General features: G+C 41.6%; 1 protein-coding gene and 1 non-coding gene across 2 annotated transcripts; both read right to left on the reverse strand.

The window, feature by feature from the left end:
- Positions 1–15,293: 15,293 nt before the first annotated feature.
- Positions 15,294–17,848, reverse strand: Rps13 (ribosomal protein S13). Its single transcript, XM_020178307.2, has 6 exons — positions 17,739–17,848; positions 17,551–17,599; positions 17,305–17,383; positions 16,366–16,535; positions 15,990–16,090; positions 15,294–15,372 (listed from the first exon to the last, which is right to left on the reverse strand). The coding sequence occupies exons 1-6, from the start codon at positions 17,759–17,761 to the stop codon at positions 15,339–15,341; spliced, it is 456 nt and encodes a 151-aa protein (XP_020033896.1). The 5' UTR covers positions 17,762–17,848; the 3' UTR covers positions 15,294–15,338.
- LOC141415837 (small nucleolar RNA SNORD14) lies at positions 15,550–15,640 on the reverse strand. Its single transcript, XR_012440799.1, has one exon. It is a non-coding gene; the product is annotated as a small nucleolar RNA SNORD14 (small nucleolar RNA).
- Positions 17,849–19,294: the final 1,446 nt, after the last annotated feature.

The raw sequence follows: 19,294 nt of genomic DNA on the forward strand, positions 1-19,294 counted from the left end.
AGGAAAGAGGCAAAAGGGTAACTAGAACAGAAGCCAGGACATGGACTCCAGTCCTCACTGTCTCTCCCACTGTGTGATCCTAACCGAGTTCCTTCTGGAGCCTCAATTTACCCACACACAAAATGAGTATTCCATTAAAATTCCTCCTTCTGGCTTTACTCCTCTGTTACTCTAAACTGGTCCCCAATTCCATTTGTGCATCAGGATTACCAGGGAAGCCTTTGAAAATTACAGACGTGGGCTGGCAGAGTGACTCAAGTGGCAGAGTGCCTGCCTAGCAGGCATGAGGCCCTGAGTTCAAACTGCAGTACTACTAAAAAAAAAACCCAAAAAAACAATTACAGATGTCCCATGCCCTCTTCCCATTCTAATGGACCTCTGCCTTCCAGGGCACAGGAGTCAGTGATTTTGAAAGCCAGGGAGGATCCCAGTGATTGCCTGCTGGCTGAGAAGCATTGGTGCTTGTCATTCCAGTCTCTGTGCGCGCACGCGTGCGTGCGTGCGTGTGTGTGTGTGTGTGTGTGTGTGCTCATAATTTTTTTTACAAAAATGAAATCATTGTGTATATTTCATACGTTAATTTATTTAAGTACCACTAGTCAATTAGACCCTCAGGCAGTTCTTACTTTCCACGATTACAAATACTGAAAAACAGCCAGGTGCTGGTGGCTCACACCTGTAATCCTACTCAGGATGCAGAGATCAGGAGGATTGCAGTTTGAAGTCAACCTGGGCAAATAGTTCAAGAGACCCTATTTTGAAAAAACCCATCATAAAAAAGGGCTGGTGAAGTGGCTCATGGTGTAGGCCATGAGTTCAAGTACCACAAAAAAGAAAAAAAAAAAACAACTGAAAAATAGTAAAAGTAAGCTTAAAACTAATTACAAATAATCAGGACAAAATACTGAAAATTCTGAAAATGGACCAAAGTGCTTAAAAACCCACAGAGGATTGAAACTTGTTTTATGAAGCATGAAAACGACTGACAGTACAGGGGGAAAAGAAAGTAACTAGGGAATAGTCATTTTCAATCAAATCACTGTTTAATCAAAATGTTGTCTTCAAAAGATGACTTTCAGAAAAATTGCTTTAAATGTGGTCATATTTCTCTGTGTGAGGCACCTAGAAAGAGCTTCCTTCCAGCATCCCACTCCCAATGTCCTTGGGAGAAGTTTGAGTTTCCACTCCTGGTGATTCTGTCTGTGAAATAAACATCAGCCAACTGCCAGGCATGCATTGGCAAGTGTGTGCTGATTCTCTTCTATGCTGGACACTGGGAATACCAGGCAACCAAGACAACTTTTGCCATCCTCCCACGGGACTCCCAGGCCAGAGTGCAGGGCAGATAAACACAGGTTGAGAGGGGAAGAGAATTGAGAGTCATGGTAAATAGGGAGAATCAGGTGAAAACTACTGCCCTGCCCCTCTGACTGCCATGGGGCTGTAGAAATACAGCCTCCTCTCCTCAGCAAAATAATCTTTTTTTTTTTTTTTTTTTGCTGTAAAACAAATTACCCCAATCATACTGATTTTGTGTGTGTGGGGGGGGTACTGGGACTTTGAACTCACTTTGATTCACTCTACCGGCCCTTTTTTGTGATGGGTTTTTTTGAGATAGGGTCTCTTGAACTGTTTGCCCAGGCTGGCTTCCAACCTCGATCCTCCTGATGTCTGCCTCCTGAGTAGCTAGGATTACAGGTGTGAGCCATTGGCACCCGGCTCAAGTGTACTGATTTAAAACAATCACTTGGAGCCAAATTGAGAAAGCAATTATCACGTGTTCTCTCTCATATGTGGAATTTAGACAATAAAAAAAGAATGCTATAACATGGGGACTGTTTAGGTGAGGGGAGACAGTAGGAGGAGGGCTAATGCAGAGGGTGATGGGGCAATTATGATTGAAGTACTTTATGTGCATGTATGAAAATAGAATAATGAGACCCATTAAAAGCTTGTCAAAAAAGGAAGGTAGCAGGTATAAGAGTAATAGAGGGGGTGAATTCCATCAAAGTATATTAGATATATGCATGTACAGAAATGTCGTAATAAAACCCCTTAGTACAATTAATATATGCTAATAAAATTAAAACACTGTAAAAAAAACAAAAACAAAACATAATGGTTTAAACATTTGATTGTGTTCAAGGATTCTGTAGGTCAAGAATTCAGACAGGGCCCTACAGGCATGACTTGTGTCTACTCCAGTATGACTGAGATCTCAGCTGGGAAGATTCTGTGGCTGGGGCAGGAGTCATGTGGCAACATTGTCATTTCCATATCTGGTGGCTGGTACTGGCTGTGTTGTACAGCACCTCTACTTAGCCAAGGCTTCTTCATAGCACGGAGGCCTCAGAGGTGGGCTTCGTGCATAGTTACTCAGGACCACAAGCAAATCCTTGACTCAGATTTCCTACCTTGGCCTCAGAATTCCTGAAGTATCACTCACCTAAGCTCATGAGTTACAAGGAAGCTGCAAGCTGTATTGCTGAGGCAGTTAGTCTCTATCTCTTGATTGAAAAGTACACACAGCGGAGACAAGAGATTTTATTGTAGCCATTTTTGGAAAACACAGTCTACCACACCTGGTGTGGATCCAGGTATACTATTTTCTGCCCACTCTAAGAGAGCAGATCTAGATGGGCTACAACGAGGCAGGATAGAGATGGATGGGAGAGAAGCTGGACTCTTATCTTATGCAAGTTGATTCGATCATGGTGGCTTCAGTTTATACTCCTGACTAATGACCATTTATCTCCAGCCCAGAGCTTTCTTCTGAGCTTTACACCAGGATGTCCACTGCCTGCCTACTTTACCTTTGTGGGCCTCAATTTCTTCTGAAAAAAATGGAAATGCTAATGCCATCTTCCTCACAGACTGTGAAGGCTAAAGGAGTCATACTTATAAGCTACCTGTGACAATGCCTGGCATGTTTAAGTACTCAGGGAGTATTAGTTATTATTATTTGTCCTCTCTACTTGGATGTCTTAAATTTTTGCCATAAAATTTAAAAATTTTATGAAAAAATTTTTTATATAAAATTTAAAAATTTTATAAAAAAAATTTTTATAAAAATTTTTATAAAAGCTGAACTCACAATGTCCTGCTCAGGGCAGGCCTGCCCTGCCCTCAGTGTTCCCTGTCTCAGTGAAGGGCCACCACTCTTCCCTCTGCCCATGCCCAAGACCCAGAAGTCACCTTTCATACCTCTCTCCTCTCATTCCCCATATGCAACCCAACCTCAGTCTTGACAAACTTACTTTCTAATTTTCCTACCCCAACACTCTAGTCCAAACTATAGCTGTCTCTCCTCTAGACTCCGGCTATGGCCTTCTCACAGGTCTCCCAAATTCATTAGGTCAAGTTCTCCTTCTGCACAACCTCATTCATTCTCCACACAGTTAGCAGCCATATTTTCTAAATATAAAGCTGATCATGTCAATCCCCCTGATTAAAACTCTGTATTGCTTCCCTGTTGTTCTAAAGAAAAGATAATTTTACACAGGGTGTGGTAGTGCTCGTCTATAATCCCTGCACTGAGGCAAAAGGATCACGAGTTCCAAACCAGTCTGAGCTACTTAGTGAAACCCTGTCTCAAGAAAAAAAAAGGGGGGCAGGCTTCCTCAGAGAAGTCTTCTCCCTTCCCCTTTTTAATAATTACTGCCATTTTACTTGGAGAATCACCTCTACTATTAGTTCATAATAGTTTTTCATTTTAGGATATACATTTTCAATTTTCTACAGTAACAGACAAAAGTAATTAGGCTACTACACATTGCCACATTTTTTATGAACTTCTAAATAAGAACCTAATAATGCCATGGAAGACAGGGTTCTAGTTTTGACTAAACTCCACTTTTGGCAATAACTAGTATTTACTATTTCTGTGAGGCACTAATATTTAACTCTCTTAGTCCTATGGGCTAGAATCTCCCTTTTGCTGAAAGACAGAAAAGACTTGATTCAAGTAATTTGGCCAAGGTTGCAGTTACTGGTGCAGTTGAGGCTTAAATGTTTTGCCCCACTGGTCTTAAACACGACGCTCCACTGCCTGTCTAGTGAGACACACTCTAAACCCCAGCACACAATGGGCTGTTTGAGATTCCCTCCTCTACTTTCAGACCTTCAAGATAAACTTCCCCCCACCCCTTCCCATTATCCTGCATGAGCAGGAGCCTCTCTCTCTTCCCTTTGGTGAGATTCCATCGCCAATGATCACAGGTTCTTGAAGCACCAGGAACATCTCCTTTATAGCACTTGTGGCATTTATCTGATGATTCATTAATAACTCTGTCCTCCAAAGCCCTAGGCTCCATGAGGGCAAGGATAATGTCTAAACTTGCTATTATGTATATACCAAAGCCTAAAATAGCACCTGATGCATGATTCAGTAATTGCTTGTGGATGCATGGAAAGATAGATGGATGGATGAGGAGAGAAGGGCCAGGGTCATTGTAAGTGTTGAAGGAATGTTGAAGAAATGGGCAACTTGAGCAGAACTGAGATGACAACTCACAATGCACTTGACTTTCCAACTTCAGGCAGACACAAAGCCAGAGGGAACTCAGTCAGGATTGGAAGCCCTCATCCCCCCTGCCCCAGGGCCTCTCTTCTGAAGGTATCTGAAACTAGTGTGGTTTCACTTGTTTCCAGACTTTAGCATGGCATAGCCTGTAGCTTAGGGCATCCCTGGTCCAACTCCTGACTTTTCAGAAAGGGGTCAGCCAGGCAGACCTTCAGAGTCCACACAGCACACCTTGCCGGGAGGGAGCAGTACAGTGGGAGGAGAAAACTTGGCTGTGCTGTTCACAGGCTCCCTCTGGGCTCATTCTCCTGGAGTGTGTGGGGAGCATAATCTTGTCACCTGCCTAGCTGACTGCCCCCTCCCCCAATCCCTGATCACCTTCCTCAGTGATCTTCCTGCCATGTGCTCTGGGGCTCACCTAGGCTGACTATATTCCCTTTCCATTCTTCATCTTGAGAACTGTCCTGGATGGACAGGATTGAGAGTGTCACAACCCAGGCTGATTGAAGAAAACGAGAAGAAATATGTCCTTTTGTTTCTAAAGCCTGGTCTCCAGGCTGGGAGCATGGCTCAAGTGGTAGAGCGTCTGCCTTGCAAACATAAGGCCCAGAGTTCAAACCCCAGTACCATCCCAAAACCAGGCAAAGACACCTCCAAAAAGGAGAACTATAGGCCAATCTCCTTAATGAACATTGATGCAAAAATCCTCAACAAAATAATGGCAAACCGAATTCAGCAACACATCAAAAAGATTATTCACCATGACCAAGTAGGCTTCATCCCAGGGATACAGGGGTGGTTCAACATACGAAAATCAATAAACGTAATAAACCACATTAACAGAAGCAAAGACAAAAACCACTTGATCATCTCAACAGATGCAGAAAAAGCCTTTGATAAGATCCAACATCATTTCATGATAAAAGCTCTAAGAAAACTAGGAATAGAAGGAAAGTTCCTCAACATTATAAAAGCTATATATGACAAACCTACAGCCAGCATTATACTTAACGGAGAAAAATTAAAACCATTCCCTCTAAAATCAGGAACTAGACAAGGATGTCCACTATCTCCACTCCTATTCAACATAGTACTGGAATTCCTAGCCAGAGCAATTAGGCAAGAAGAAGGAATAAAAGGAATACAAATAGGTAAAGAAACTGTCAAAATATCCCTATTTGCAGACGACATGATCCTATACCTTAAAGACCCAAAAAACTCTACTCAGAAGCTTCTAGACATCATCAATAGCTATAGCAAGGTAGCAGGATATAAAATCAACATAGAAAAATCATTAGCATTTCTATACACTAACAATGAGCAAACGGAAAAAGAATGTATGAAAACAATTCCATTTACAATAGCCTCAAACAAAATCAAATACCTAGGTGTAAACCTAACAAAAGATGTGAAAGACCTCTACAAGGAAAACTATACACTTCTGAAGAAAGAGATTGAGGAAGACTATAGAAAGTGGAGAGATCTCCCATGCTCATGGATTGGTAGAATCAACATAGTAAAAATATCGATACTCCCAAAAGTAATCTACATGTTTAATGCAATTCCCATCAAAATTCCAATGACATTCATTAAAGAGATTGAAAAATCTACTGTTAAATTTATATGGAAACACAAGAGGCCACGAATAGCCAAGGCAATACTCAGTCAAAAGAACAATGCAGGAGGTATCACAATACCTGACTTCAAACTATATTACAAAGCAATAACAATAAAAACAGCATGGTACTGGCACAAAAACAGACATGAAGACCAGTGGAACAGAATAGAGGATCCAGATATGAAGCCACACAACTATAAGCAACTTATCTTTGACAAAGGAGCTAAAAATATACGATGGAGAAATCGTAACCAGCTGGGAAAACTGGTTAGCAGTCTGCAAAAAACTGAAACTAGATCCATGTATATCACCCTATACCAAGATTAACTCAAAATGGATCAAGGATCTTAATATCAGACCACAAACTCTTAAGTTGATACAAGAAAGAGTAGGAAATACTCTGGAATTAGTAGGTATAGTAGGTAAGAACTTTCTCAATGAAACCCCAGCAGCACAGCAACTAAGAGATAGCATAGATAAATGGGACCTCATAAAACTAAAAAGCTTCTGTTCATCAAAAGAAATGGTCTCTAAACTGAAGAGAACACCCACAGAGTGGGAGAAAATATTTGCCAACTATACATCAGACAAAGGACTGATAACCAGAATATACAGGGAACTTAAAAAACTAAATTCTCCCAAAACTAATGAACCAATAAAGAAATGGGCACATGAACTAAACAGAACTTTCTCAAAAGAAGAAATTCAAGTGGCCAGAAAACACATGAAAAAATGCTCACCATCTCTAGCAATAAAGGAAATGCAAATTAAAACTACACTAAGATTCCACCTCACCCCTGTTAGAATAGCCATCATCAGCAACACCACCAACAACAGGTGTTGGCGAGGATGCGGGGAAAAAGGAACCCTCTTACACTGTTGGTGGGAATGTAGACTAGTACAACCACTCTGGAAAAAAATTCGGAGGCTACTTAAAAAGCTGGACATCGATCTACCATTTGATCCAGCAATACCACTCTTGGGGATATACCCAAAAGACTGTTACTCCAGAGGCACCTGCACATCCATGTTTATTGCGGCACTATTCACAATAGCCAAGTTATGGAAACAGCCAAGATGCCCCAGCACTGATGAATGGATTAAGAAAATGTGGTATCTATACACAATAGAATTTTATGCAGCCATGAAGAAGAACGAAATGTTATCATTCGCTGGTAAATGGATGGAATTGGAGAACATCATTCTGAGTGAGGTTAGCCTGGCTCAAAAAACCAAAAATCGTATGTTCTCCCTCATATGTGGACATTAGATCAAGGGCAAACACAACAAGGGGATTGGACTATGAGCACATGATAAAAGCGAGAGCACACAGGGAGGCGTGAGGATAGGTAAGACACCTAAAAAACTAGCTAGCATTTGTTGCCCTTAACACAGAGAAACTAAAGCAGATACCTTAAAGCAACTGAGGCCAATAGGAAAAGGGGAACAGGTACTAGAGAAAAGGTTAGATCAAAAAGAATTAACCTAGAAGGTAACACCCACGCACAGGGAATCAATGTGAGTCAATGCCCTGTATAGCTATCCTTATCTCAACCAGCAAAAACCCTTGTTCCTTCCTATTATTGCTTATACTCTCTCTACAACAAAATTAGAAATAAGGACAAAATAGTTTCTGCTGAGTATTGAGGAGGGGGGAGAGGGAGGGGGCTGAGGAGGGGGAGAGGGAGGGGGCGGAGTGGTGGTAAGGGAGGGGGTGGGGGCAGGGGGGGAGAAATGAACCAAGCCTTGTATGCACATATGAATAATAAAAGAAAAATGAAAAAAAAGTGTATAAATAAGCTATATTACAAAATAATCAGAAAAGAAAAACAAAAAAAAAACCCAGTACCACCAAAAACAAACAAAAACCCAAATCAACAAACAATAAAGTCTGGTGTCCACATGATCTTGAACAAGAGAATTCACATCCATCTTACAGGAGGAAATTGAGGCAAAGAGAAGTTGACTAATATCTGCAGTACAGGCTTGTTTTAAAGCTCAAATGAGATTTCATAGGTGAAAGTGTTTCCAATCTGTAGTTTCTTGATCGTAAGTTTGAGGTGGCAAGTGTTTCTGATGGGTGATTTGTATAAATAGTAATACTTTAGTTAGTATAGGACTTTTCAGTAATAGTCACACTCCTCTAGTCTTTGTGAGCTACCTTATAGGCTTATTCAAACAACGTGCCAGACCCTCTAGGATCATATGTGCCACTCCAGTGATGGGAATTCAGTGCTGCAGCAAGTTAGCAGGAAGGATATAGGGCAGGGGGAGAGGCTTGGTCTACCAGCCCTCAGCAGTACCTAATCAGTCTTCCTGGAAGACCATGTCCTAGTCTTTTGAGCCAAGCCCTGTGGGTAGGTGCAAGGTCCAATGCGGATGACCCAGGTAGAGAAGACCCCAGAGCAGTAAACTGCCTTTCCCCTGGACTAGAAGAATAGATGGTACCTGAATGGGACTAAGGGCGAGGCAGGACCATCCCATACCTCCAGCCCCAGCACTCTCTGTCCCAAGTTCACCACGTTAGTCATGGAATTCCAGGCCTATGGCCTATGTCCATCTGGACACCACAGAGGATAGATACCCAAGAGCCCAACCTCCAGCCTGTTGGTCATGGCCTGAGTGAAAAAGGGCCTAGGTTCCCAGCAGTCTCTGCCCTCTGACCCCCTAGCCTGGCTTACCTTGGGCACATTGCTGCAGGACCCAAGAGGCAGCTCCTGGCAGACAGCAGTTTCCTACTGTTCCAAGCTGTTCGTCCTTGCCCAGATCTCTAGTAGTAAAATCCGAACTCCTAAGTGGTTAGGAGTCCTGCAAAAACTGAATGGGTACCTGAGAGAGCAAACCCAATCCAAACACAGGCAGCTGCGAGGCCTGGGCACACCACTCCTGGGCCCACCCCTCCATGCTCCTGTGCTCCGTTCTGATGGTCCAGTGACTTTTCATGCCCACCAGGTTGCAGACAGCAACCTGCAACTCCCTTGTCCTCATGGTTCTTACTAACAGCAAAGAGCTATGGCTCCCCAGCACAGAGGGCATCCTAGGTCTCCTGCCACTGACAGCATAGTATACCAGCTGGGCCTAGCACCCAGACCCTCTAGGAGTTGACCTAACCCATTTTCTAGACTTTTTTCTCTCTATTGGAGTTCACCAGCCAAACTAAAATGATCACTGGTATCTCACACTGCACACTCTTCTACCTTTGTGCTTTGCTCATGCTGTTCCCTTGGTATAGGAGGCTCTTTGCCTGAAGTCCACCTTCTTGCTCAGCTTCAAGATCCACCTTAATCGCCATCAGCTCCTGGAAGCTGCCCTCCCCACCTTGCCAATTCTCTGTGGTTGCTCTTAATGTTTTATCTGTCTTCTGAAGCTCTACCTCGTGAGGTATATACATGTAATGAATCATGGGATCCCCACTCATCTATGAGCCTTTTAAGGTGCAGAATCAGTAGTGAGTCATTTAATTAGCCTTAACATAGCACTTTGCCCATAGCAGGCCTTCAGTGAATATACTGAATGAATTAGCCATGATTCCAGACCCTCCATTGCTATTCTGAACAGTACTTTTCACAATAGTGCTCAAAAATACTGCTTTTATAGTTCTGGACCTCTCAGAGACTTTAAATTATGTTGACTACACATAGACACTAACAAAATCCCTATCTGCCAGCTCACTTATGACATAAAACATTCCATACACAGCTGAAGGTCCCTGGGTAGGCCTGCCCAATCTTTGGGGTGATATGGGGAGTTAGCTCCATACTTTCACTGGGGTTGTAGGCATATCAGTGGGTACCAGAGTGAGAAGTAGTGTGATGGCAGGTGAGTCCGGGGTGCCAGAAACATCTCTACCTTGGACCAGAAAGGCAACCCTTATCTCTAATTAAAGAAAGCCCTGTTTACTTATTGTTTACCAAATAAGACACACAATAACGTGGGGGCAGGGAGGTGCGGCTCAGTGGAAGAGTGTCCCTGGGTGTGTCCTCAGCACATGAAAAAAAAACAACAGACTTAGACACTACTTAGACTTCTGACATTTTTTCTGGGTTTTTGTTTTTGAGAAGGGGGTTTCACTATGTTGCCCAGACTGACCTTGAACTTGTGATCCTCCAGCTCAGCTTCCAAGTAGCAAGGATTACTTGTACACATAACCATGCCTGGTTGATTTTGAGGAACCTTAAAATTTAATTTCTCTAGTGGATATATGGTCACACATTTGGAATTTAGTAAAAAGTTAATTTTTAAGTCAATTTGTCTACAAGAAAATGCTTTTATTTGTACTTTTTAAAAAAACTGAGAAAAAGGATCATACAAGGTATCAAGCTAAATAGACATCTAAGGGGCCTTTGTTTGAGTCTCAAAGTTAATTTCTGAGCCTCAATTTCCTCATTTTTAAGATGGGGTAAATTTTTAAATTAATGAATCTAAGCCCAACATGCATCCAAAAAAATCTGTAGTAAGCTTTTTAGGTTATGAGAATCAAAGAACTAATAAATGTAAGAGTACTTTTCAAATTGTAAGAAGCTGCAGGTACTTGGTAATTTCAGCTGTCAGCATCACCAGCAATAGCAATATACACCACCTAGTGCTGCAATGCATAACTGCATCTAAATACAATTCAAATACAGTACCGTGTAAACAGCTGGGACCACTGTTCAGGTCCTTACAAGGCCTACTATATTGGAAAATAACCTCTAACAAGAAAAGAACAAGAAAAAACACAGGAACTAGTGTAGAGACAGGAAAAGCTTCATGTATCAATCTACTTCAGAGATGACTAGGCATTGTATTATGAAATAACAGGCTTCTATGAAAAGCATTCAGGAGGAAAGATAAGCTCTGAGCAGTGGTGTCCTGGAGCCGGCCAGTACTGGTTCACAACAGAACTGTTAAATGCTCAGGAATTCTCCAAGCCAGTTAAATAGACATTCAAAATTAATTTATATTAACTCACAGGTAAATTACATTCAAGAAAAATGTAATAAATACTCAAAACCCATTACTTTCTAATTACTTCACAACATTGAACTGTTCTTTATCCATGGTTTTGCCGTCATTTTATTGCCTATTGTATCTGCATAGGGAAATACTACAGACTCGTGTGCCACTGGGAATCTCTTCCCCAACTCCATGTTGTATTGTCCCATTACCAACTTGAAATTGGCCCTGGTGGAGGTTTCACATTGCAGAAATAGGTAAACATGCTGTTTTTCCCCAGAGCCAGCTATGAAACATTTACCAACACACCACTGGCTCTGAGAAACTAAAAATGTTAAGATATAAGTGAAAAATTTATCAAGATTAGAAGTTGGAACTTAGCAGAGAAGGATAATAAATAGTGGTAAAAAGATGAGAAAAGTAGAGGATCAAGAAGTCCAATGAGTTCCAGAAGAAGAACACAAAAGTAGTGGAGATGAAATTATTAAAAAAGTAATTAAAGAAAGTTTGCCAGAACTGCAAGACAAATTTGAGACTGAAATAGCTCACTTGAGTACCTTACAGAACAAATGCACAATAAATAAATAAAAGGAAGGTATTATTGCAAATTTCAGATCACCAAGGAACAATGTAACCACCAGGTTACAACAGGAGTTGGGAGTCAAAAATGACATGACTTTGCAGTAATAGCAGTCTTTTTTTTTTAAAGCTAGAAACAATAAGCAGTGCTAAATTTTAGGGAAAATTATTTGCAACCTAGAGTCTATTCCTAAATTCTTTATCCAACAACAGTGAAAATCTTCATCCCTAAAGGGAATTCATTTAATATTGAGTACCTACTATGTGCCAGACACTTCACTAACTATGAAGATACAGCAGTGAACAAATAAAAGTCCTTGTTCTAATGCGGTTTCTTCATAGTATGAAGAAAAAGGCAATAAACGAGCAAAAATTTAATGTGCCAGGCTGTAAAAAGAACTCTGAAGACAAACAGCTGGATCAGGGGATGGAGAGCTAATGGGAGGGTGCTATTTTTCAGTCTTTTTTTGTGCTGGGTATTTTCTAGACAGAGTCTCATGAACTATTTGCCTGGGCTGGCTTTAACCTCAATCTTCCTGATCTTTACCTCCCAAGTACTAAGGTTACAGGTAAGCCAACAATGTTGGGGGGCCCTTTCTTCACCCTTTTGTGAAGGATGTGCTTCACAAAAAAGGAAGGAGTAAACTAAGAAAGAGGAACACATGATGAGGAAAAAACGAATCTGATAGTGGAGGGGGAAAGAACCCCTATGTTGATGGTGAAAGATTCCAGAACTACAGGTCTCAGAGTAGCCTCCTAAGAGCTGAGTGGAGTGGTACATGCCTGTAATTCCAGCTACTCAAGAGGAAGAGGCAGGAAGATTGCAAGTTCAAGGTCAACCCAAGCAAACTTAGCAAGACACTATCTCAGGAACAAAACAGAAACAAAAGGGATCAGGGTGTAGTGCAGCTCAAGTGGTAGAGTGCTTGCCTAGCAATGCATGAGTCCCTAGTTCAATTCCCAGTAATCAGCACTATGACCAAGAAAAGCAGCAAAAAAGTAAAATTGCTTGAACATGGAGATCTAAACTATGGCTCAAAGTCTGGGGATGAATTAGAAATAGGAACACAAAACAGCAGATGGAAAAGAGGTAATTAACAGATTTAATGTAAACCTGTACCTATAGAAATATAAAATTACATCAACATATTGTGCACAAGTCTTCAAATACCAACAGAGAATATTGATTTATATAATTACGATGCCAGGGAAAAGAATATAAAACAAGAACAAGATAGAACCATAAGGCTGGAGATGTAGTTCAGTGGTAGAACATCTGTCTAGTGTGCGTGAAGACCTGTGCTCAATCCCTAGCACTGCAAGAAAAAAATCAGTCTAAGAAATTTAGGGTGATCAGACATATACCCCAAAGAATTGAAAACAGGTACTAAACAAGTACATGTACATTCATCTTCGTAGCAGCACTATTCAAAATAACTGAAAGGTGGAAATATGTTAAATGCCCGTGAACTAATGAATGCATAACAAATTGTGGTATGTATGCACTGGACAACTCAGCCATGAATAATGAATATTGAATATAATGACTATTGAACATAATGAATGTTACATGAACCTCAAGTGCCTCAAAAACATTATGCTAAGCAAAAGCCAAACACAAATGGTCACATTCATACAAAATGTCCAGAATAGGCAAATCCATAGAACAGGAAAGCAGGTGGAAGGAGAAAATGGGAGGTTTTGTTTTGGGTGATAAAAAATACTTTGGAAGAGGCCATGGTTGCACAGTATTATAAATGTACCACATGCTACCAAATTGTTCACTTTGGACAGGGAATTTTATTCTGCAAATTTCATGCCAATTTTAAAATTATTTAGAAATAAGGTACATTATAGACCAGAAAAACAGTGAAAGTGGTTGCCTTTGTCCTCAGGAAGGTGGGTTGGGCTGCAAAAGGAAAATTATAAAAAAATAAGGCAAGTCAGGCATAGTGGCACACACCTGTGGTTCCAGCCATTGTGGAACATTAGGTGGATTGTTTGAACCCACAGGTTTGAGACTAGTGTTGCAATACAGCAACACTCCATCTCAAAAACAAAAAATCAAAGTCGGGTGCCAGCAGATCAGGTCTATAATCCTAGCTACTCAGGAAGCAGAGATCAGGAGGATGGAAATTCAAAGCCAGCTCAGGGCAAATGGTTCTCAAGACACTATCTTCTTGAAAAAACCCATCACAAAAAAGGGGTAGCAGAGTGGTTCAAGTGGTAAGAGCACCTACCTAGCAAGTGTGAGGCACTGAGTTTAAACCCAGTGCTGAAAAAAAAAGATACACAATACTTAAAAAATTTTCAAGGAACAGTTATTGAATGTACAAATGCTAGGTGTTCATGTAAGATTTGAACAAAAAGTATGCATGTGTTGTTTCAAAGTAGCTGCTATAAAGGAAAAGCATTTGAATTTTTTATAAAGCAAGAGTAAATGTGTGTGGTCTGGAAGATAAATAAAGAGCATATTATACTAAACAGAAAAAGCTAAATTTCAGTGAACTGCTCCATTAAAGATTTAAGCACTAAAAAGAATGAAACTGATTTGTGACAATCAGTTATGCTAAGTGACATAAGACAGGCACACTAAAACAAGCATGATCTCAACAGTAGTCCCTCCTTATCCATGGTTTTGCTTTCTATGGTTTCAGTTACCCTCAGCCAACTGTGTTTAAAAATTACATGGACAATCCCAGAAATAACTCATAAATTTTCAAGTACATACATTGGCCTGCAACCCTGATTCAGGTCTAAACTACTAAGCATACATGTCACTTGCCTTTTATTGGTCTTACAACCTTGAACAATTCATTCTAGTTGTCTGCAACTTGCCTCTTTCAAGCAGGAATTACCCTGTGCTCAATTAAGTTGTCTTTAAGAATTTCTAGTAACAGCCAGGTAAGTTTTGGACAGTGTTTCTTGAGCATTCTGCACCCCAATACAATTGTGCTTGCTTGCCAGGCACTGGTGGCCTACAACTATAATCCTACCTACTCAGGAGGCAGAGACCAAGAAGATCGCAGTTTGAAGCCAGTCCTGGGCAAGTAGTTCTCAAGCCCATCTAAAACAAAACCAAAACCAAAACAGAACAAAAAAACCCCACAATAAAGGGCTGGTAGAATGGTCATGTTGGTAGAGTGCCTAAGAAGTGTGAGGTCCTGAGGTCAGTGCCACCCCAAAACAAAGTAAAACAATAAAACCCAAGAACTATGCTTGCTTTGTGCTGTTCTTCAAAATCATTTTTTCCTCATCATTATGCCTAACAAGACACAAGATCTCTCTATACCAAAGACTCTCCTTCCAGTGACACTTGAGTATATTTGATGCCAACTCTAGTTAGCTTCTATCATAGATCTCAGTATTTAACATTAAATATACCAAAATACTTAGAAACTTTTTTCCATGACAACAAAACAGTCATTGCATCTTAGTTCTCTTATATGTATACAGCAATCACCTACCTGGTTATAAGCTCTCAGCTAGTTTAAGGGGCCAGGGAAAGTGTGAGATCTTTCTGCTCCCTGTGAAATCCCAATACCTAGGCTAAAAACACTTGCCCATCAAAAAAGATCAACACCTATGATCGCAAATACACACTAGTTTTGTTTTTGGATAAAGAAACATAAAACATGCTTTTATTGAAACAATTATTTTATTGCTTGGGTACACAAGACAAATTTATGCCACTAGGGCAGAGGCTGTGGATGATTCACTGAAAAGAAAAAAGGGAGAGAAGAAATTGGAATTAATATCGGTCCTAGGTATCCATTCACAGAAATCTCACTGCTATGGAGCTAGTCCCAAATAGCTAAAATAAACCCAGCCACACAAAATGTCCCAAACTGCTGCAAATCAGATGACTGTGCTCAAGTCTAATCAATGATCATGCTCACTCAGACATCCAAGGAAGAACTGGCCAACATAAGGAAAAACCTTTCTGGTGGAAACTGCGAATGTGTGGATATCAATCATCACAGTGAGCAACTAGCAAAAATTAGAACTACACTAAGATCTAGGAGCAGAGATGTAAAATGAAGTGTTACGTATCTTAAAAAGAGTCAAAGAGCTTGCTCATGGTCCAAACCAGACAGGTTTGCAAACTATGGCTCGCTCTCTGCTTGTTTTTATACTTTCAACTGAATACAACCATGCCCAGTAGATTGTGTATCACCTATGGTTTCTTTTCCATCACTACGGCAGAGCTGGACTGAAAGAATAGTTAACCATTTTGCCACGAGGCTAAAATATTTTACTACCAAGCCTTTTACTATGTCTACTATCTGGATAAATATTTGCTATCCTGTTAACAAAAAGGGTAGAGGTACTTACTATTTCCAATTGGGGGGGAGTACCCGCTTGGTCTTATAATATCGAGCCAACCGGTGAATTCGGCTCTCTATCAGAATGAGGCGGAACTTAGCATCTTTATCCTAAAACAATAAACATACAATTCAAGAAAACTGCTCCAAGTAAATAAACATTAACATCAATTCAACAAGGGAATGTAGAATTACTGTGCACTTTTTCCAAGTTAGCCCCAATGCCCTTGGAATGTCAACAAAGCCTAGGGTTCACCTGGCTAGATTAAGTCCTTAAAAACAAAAAAAAACCCAACATTTCAACTACATGCTTAAATCTCTCCAGGTAGGACTTTATTTCAAATGAGCAATTTTACTCAGTGCCAGGTTTTTATCTACCCTCTTACCTTTCTGTTCCTCTCAAGATGCTTTCTGACAGCAACTGCTTTCTTAATTAAATGGTAGAGATCCTCGGGAAGATCAGGAGCAAGTCCTTTGGACTTAAGGATTCTCAAGATTTTATTGCCTGTCACAAAACGTACTTGTGCAACTCCATGTGAGTCCCTTAGGATGACACCTGAAAAGGGAACCATGTATTTTTACCTTCCAACACCAGACACAGAATGGCGCTTGGAATATCAAGAAACACATAGTAAGTCACTTTCCAAATTCCCTATTTGTAAGATGTGGTTTATTTTTATAAGTCACAGAAAAAAACATAAGAATGCCTGCAAAGCTCACGCAGACATCCAAAGAAGGCTTACCCAGTAAGGAGGAAAACCCTTCCGGTGCAAACTGCAAACGCTGGAAGATCATCATGGTAGTGAGCGTGTTAGAATATAACTGACCAGAGCAATCAAGGAGATTCCTAGATATCTATTAAAAACCAGTTGGCTGGAGGAGGAGCAAAAATCTGAAAGCCCACTAACATTTCTTTTTTGATTGGTTAATTCTCAGGCACCAGAACCATATTCAGCGATAACAGGCAGTTATCTGCTATCTGGACAAAGTCACAAGCAGCTAAAATTCAATTCACATCCAAGTGTGAGGAAGTGTGTCAAGCACTGTGTAACAGCCAATCTCAACTGCTCCTCTTAGCAGCTGTGATTTGGGGGTGGTTAATTGCACGAAGCCTCAGTTTCCACAACTGCAAAACCGAAGAAAACCTCTTATGTTTACTTCAAAGTACTGAACTTGGAAGTTCAACAAGGTTAGGCTTCAGTTCTCAACAATGGAACCAATTAGCAAATGATTTAAAACACCTATGCGACACATTTACCCTAGACCCTTCCTCTAGAAGTCACGCGAGAGCAGACGGACAGACTCCAGCAGACATACCCACTCACCGATTTGCGAGGGAGTCAAGCCCTTCTTGGCCAGTTTGTAAATCTGCTCCTTCACGTCGTCAGACGTCAGCTTCAGCCACTGTTTAAGGGACAGAAATGGGCCTTAGGATGAGGAAGCAGGCACAACAAGACCCTTCGCCCGCAAAGCCGCGTTCCTCATGCGCACAGGTCCCCGCCCCGGTGCCGCTTCCTCGAGCGCATGCCATCTTCCTCCTCAGCTTCTCCCGATACCCGCGCGCTACTTACGGTGGGGACGCTCCGGCGATAGGGCAGAGCCGACTGGGACAGGCCCTTCCTGGGGAAGGAAGCGCACGTGTGAGGTGGAGGCCCGTGCAACAGCAGATCAGAACATCATCCCCTCGACCCGCAACCCACACTCCTTCCTTTTCCCAACGTGCGCGGCCCAGCCCCGCAACCCAGCGCCACGAGCTCACCCGGGAGCGTGCATGCGACCCATGATGGCGGAGGTCTGGCAGCAAAAAGAGAGCGAGGTTGGAACCGCCGCAGGAAGCCACCTCGCACGCAGGAAGTGACCTCACACGTTCCCACTTCCTCCCACAGGAGGCGGGGCTACACTGCGTCGCTACCGGCGTTTCGCGTGACTACATATCCCGAAATGCATTTCGGTGCGGCGTATGAGCCCTGCGTTAGCATGTTCCGCGTTCCTGGCTCCCTGGCCTGGCTTTTGGCCGGAGCGGGAAATGGCATCTTTATAGCCAGTTTCTTCCAGTGCTGAATTGGCTTAGGTTCAAGTCCTGGGCCGGGAGTTGGGGATGACTTTGATTGGGAGTTCATTCCCTCAGGCCGCCTTGCTAATTAATGGGTGTCACGTATGTGATGAGTGTCGCCCAACCAGCGCGTCCACTTACCTCTACATCCTTAATCTAAACTCAGGGGCTAGAGAAGGATCTGCCTGAGTATTTGAACAAAGCCAAAAAAAAAAGCATGGCCCTGGGAAGGACGAAGGTCTGAGTGAAATAAGTAAACTCCTGTTAACAAGTTTAAAGTGGTGCGAGGTTTGAAGAAAATGTAGGTATTAAAATGTCCACTCACTCTTTAAGCCTATCACTAGGTGGTCAATAACTTTATGAAACATTAAGAACTTAAAATTGTAGTATTTTACCCTAGCAAAGATGCATTCGTATCGTTAGCTAATTTTGTATTTTTAGCCAATGTTTGGAATAGGTATCTCAACTTGGCACCAGTTCTCCATGTCTGGTTCTAGCCATTGCTCCACACACCTTCATTTCAGGTAGGTAGTCTGCTCAAAATACAAACGCAGGAGACTACACTTACTCCTTTAATCATCTAGGCACAAACATCAAGAATACACTGACTTCATTTCCACCGCACCCTCAAATCCTAGCAATCCTAACTCATCTGGGCAACTAGGTGGAACCCTATTGTTTCTGTTTTTACTCATCTCCACCCAAATCCATTCTCCACCTGGTTGTCAGTCATAAATCAATGTATTACACCCGTGTAAATCCTTTCAATATTTAAATAAATGTATTTAAAATAAAATCTAAACCCCTGGCCTCACAGCTTGCACCTTAAAAACACCACAGCCACTTACTCCCTTCTGACCCTACAAGGTAACACTGTGCTCCTTTCTTGCATAGTTTTCCCCTCCTCCTGTTGCTGTACCTGAAATGTTCTTCCTCAAGATCTAAGGTCTGGCTTTCAGATCCTGGCCTCCATATCACCTCAGACAGGCCTTCTCTGAAAAGGACCACCTAAAGTCGCCCTTTTCAACATCGTATCCTGGTTATCTTCACAAAACATGAATTTCTGCCATCATCTTCAGTTTCTTGTCTTTCTGCCTCCAATAAATTCTGAACTGAGAGTAGTGTTTATCGCTTTTATTGCAGCACCCAGAACAGTGCCTGGCAGGAAATTAGGCACTCAATAATTATTTGAAATGAATTCGTTTTTCTTCTTCTGTGAAGATGTCTAGATCACAGATCTTATTTCAGGAAGACAGTAGCGG

This window comes from Castor canadensis, chromosome 1, assembly GCF_047511655.1.
Source record: "Castor canadensis chromosome 1, mCasCan1.hap1v2, whole genome shotgun sequence".
NCBI lineage: Eukaryota > Metazoa > Chordata > Mammalia > Rodentia > Castoridae > Castor > Castor canadensis.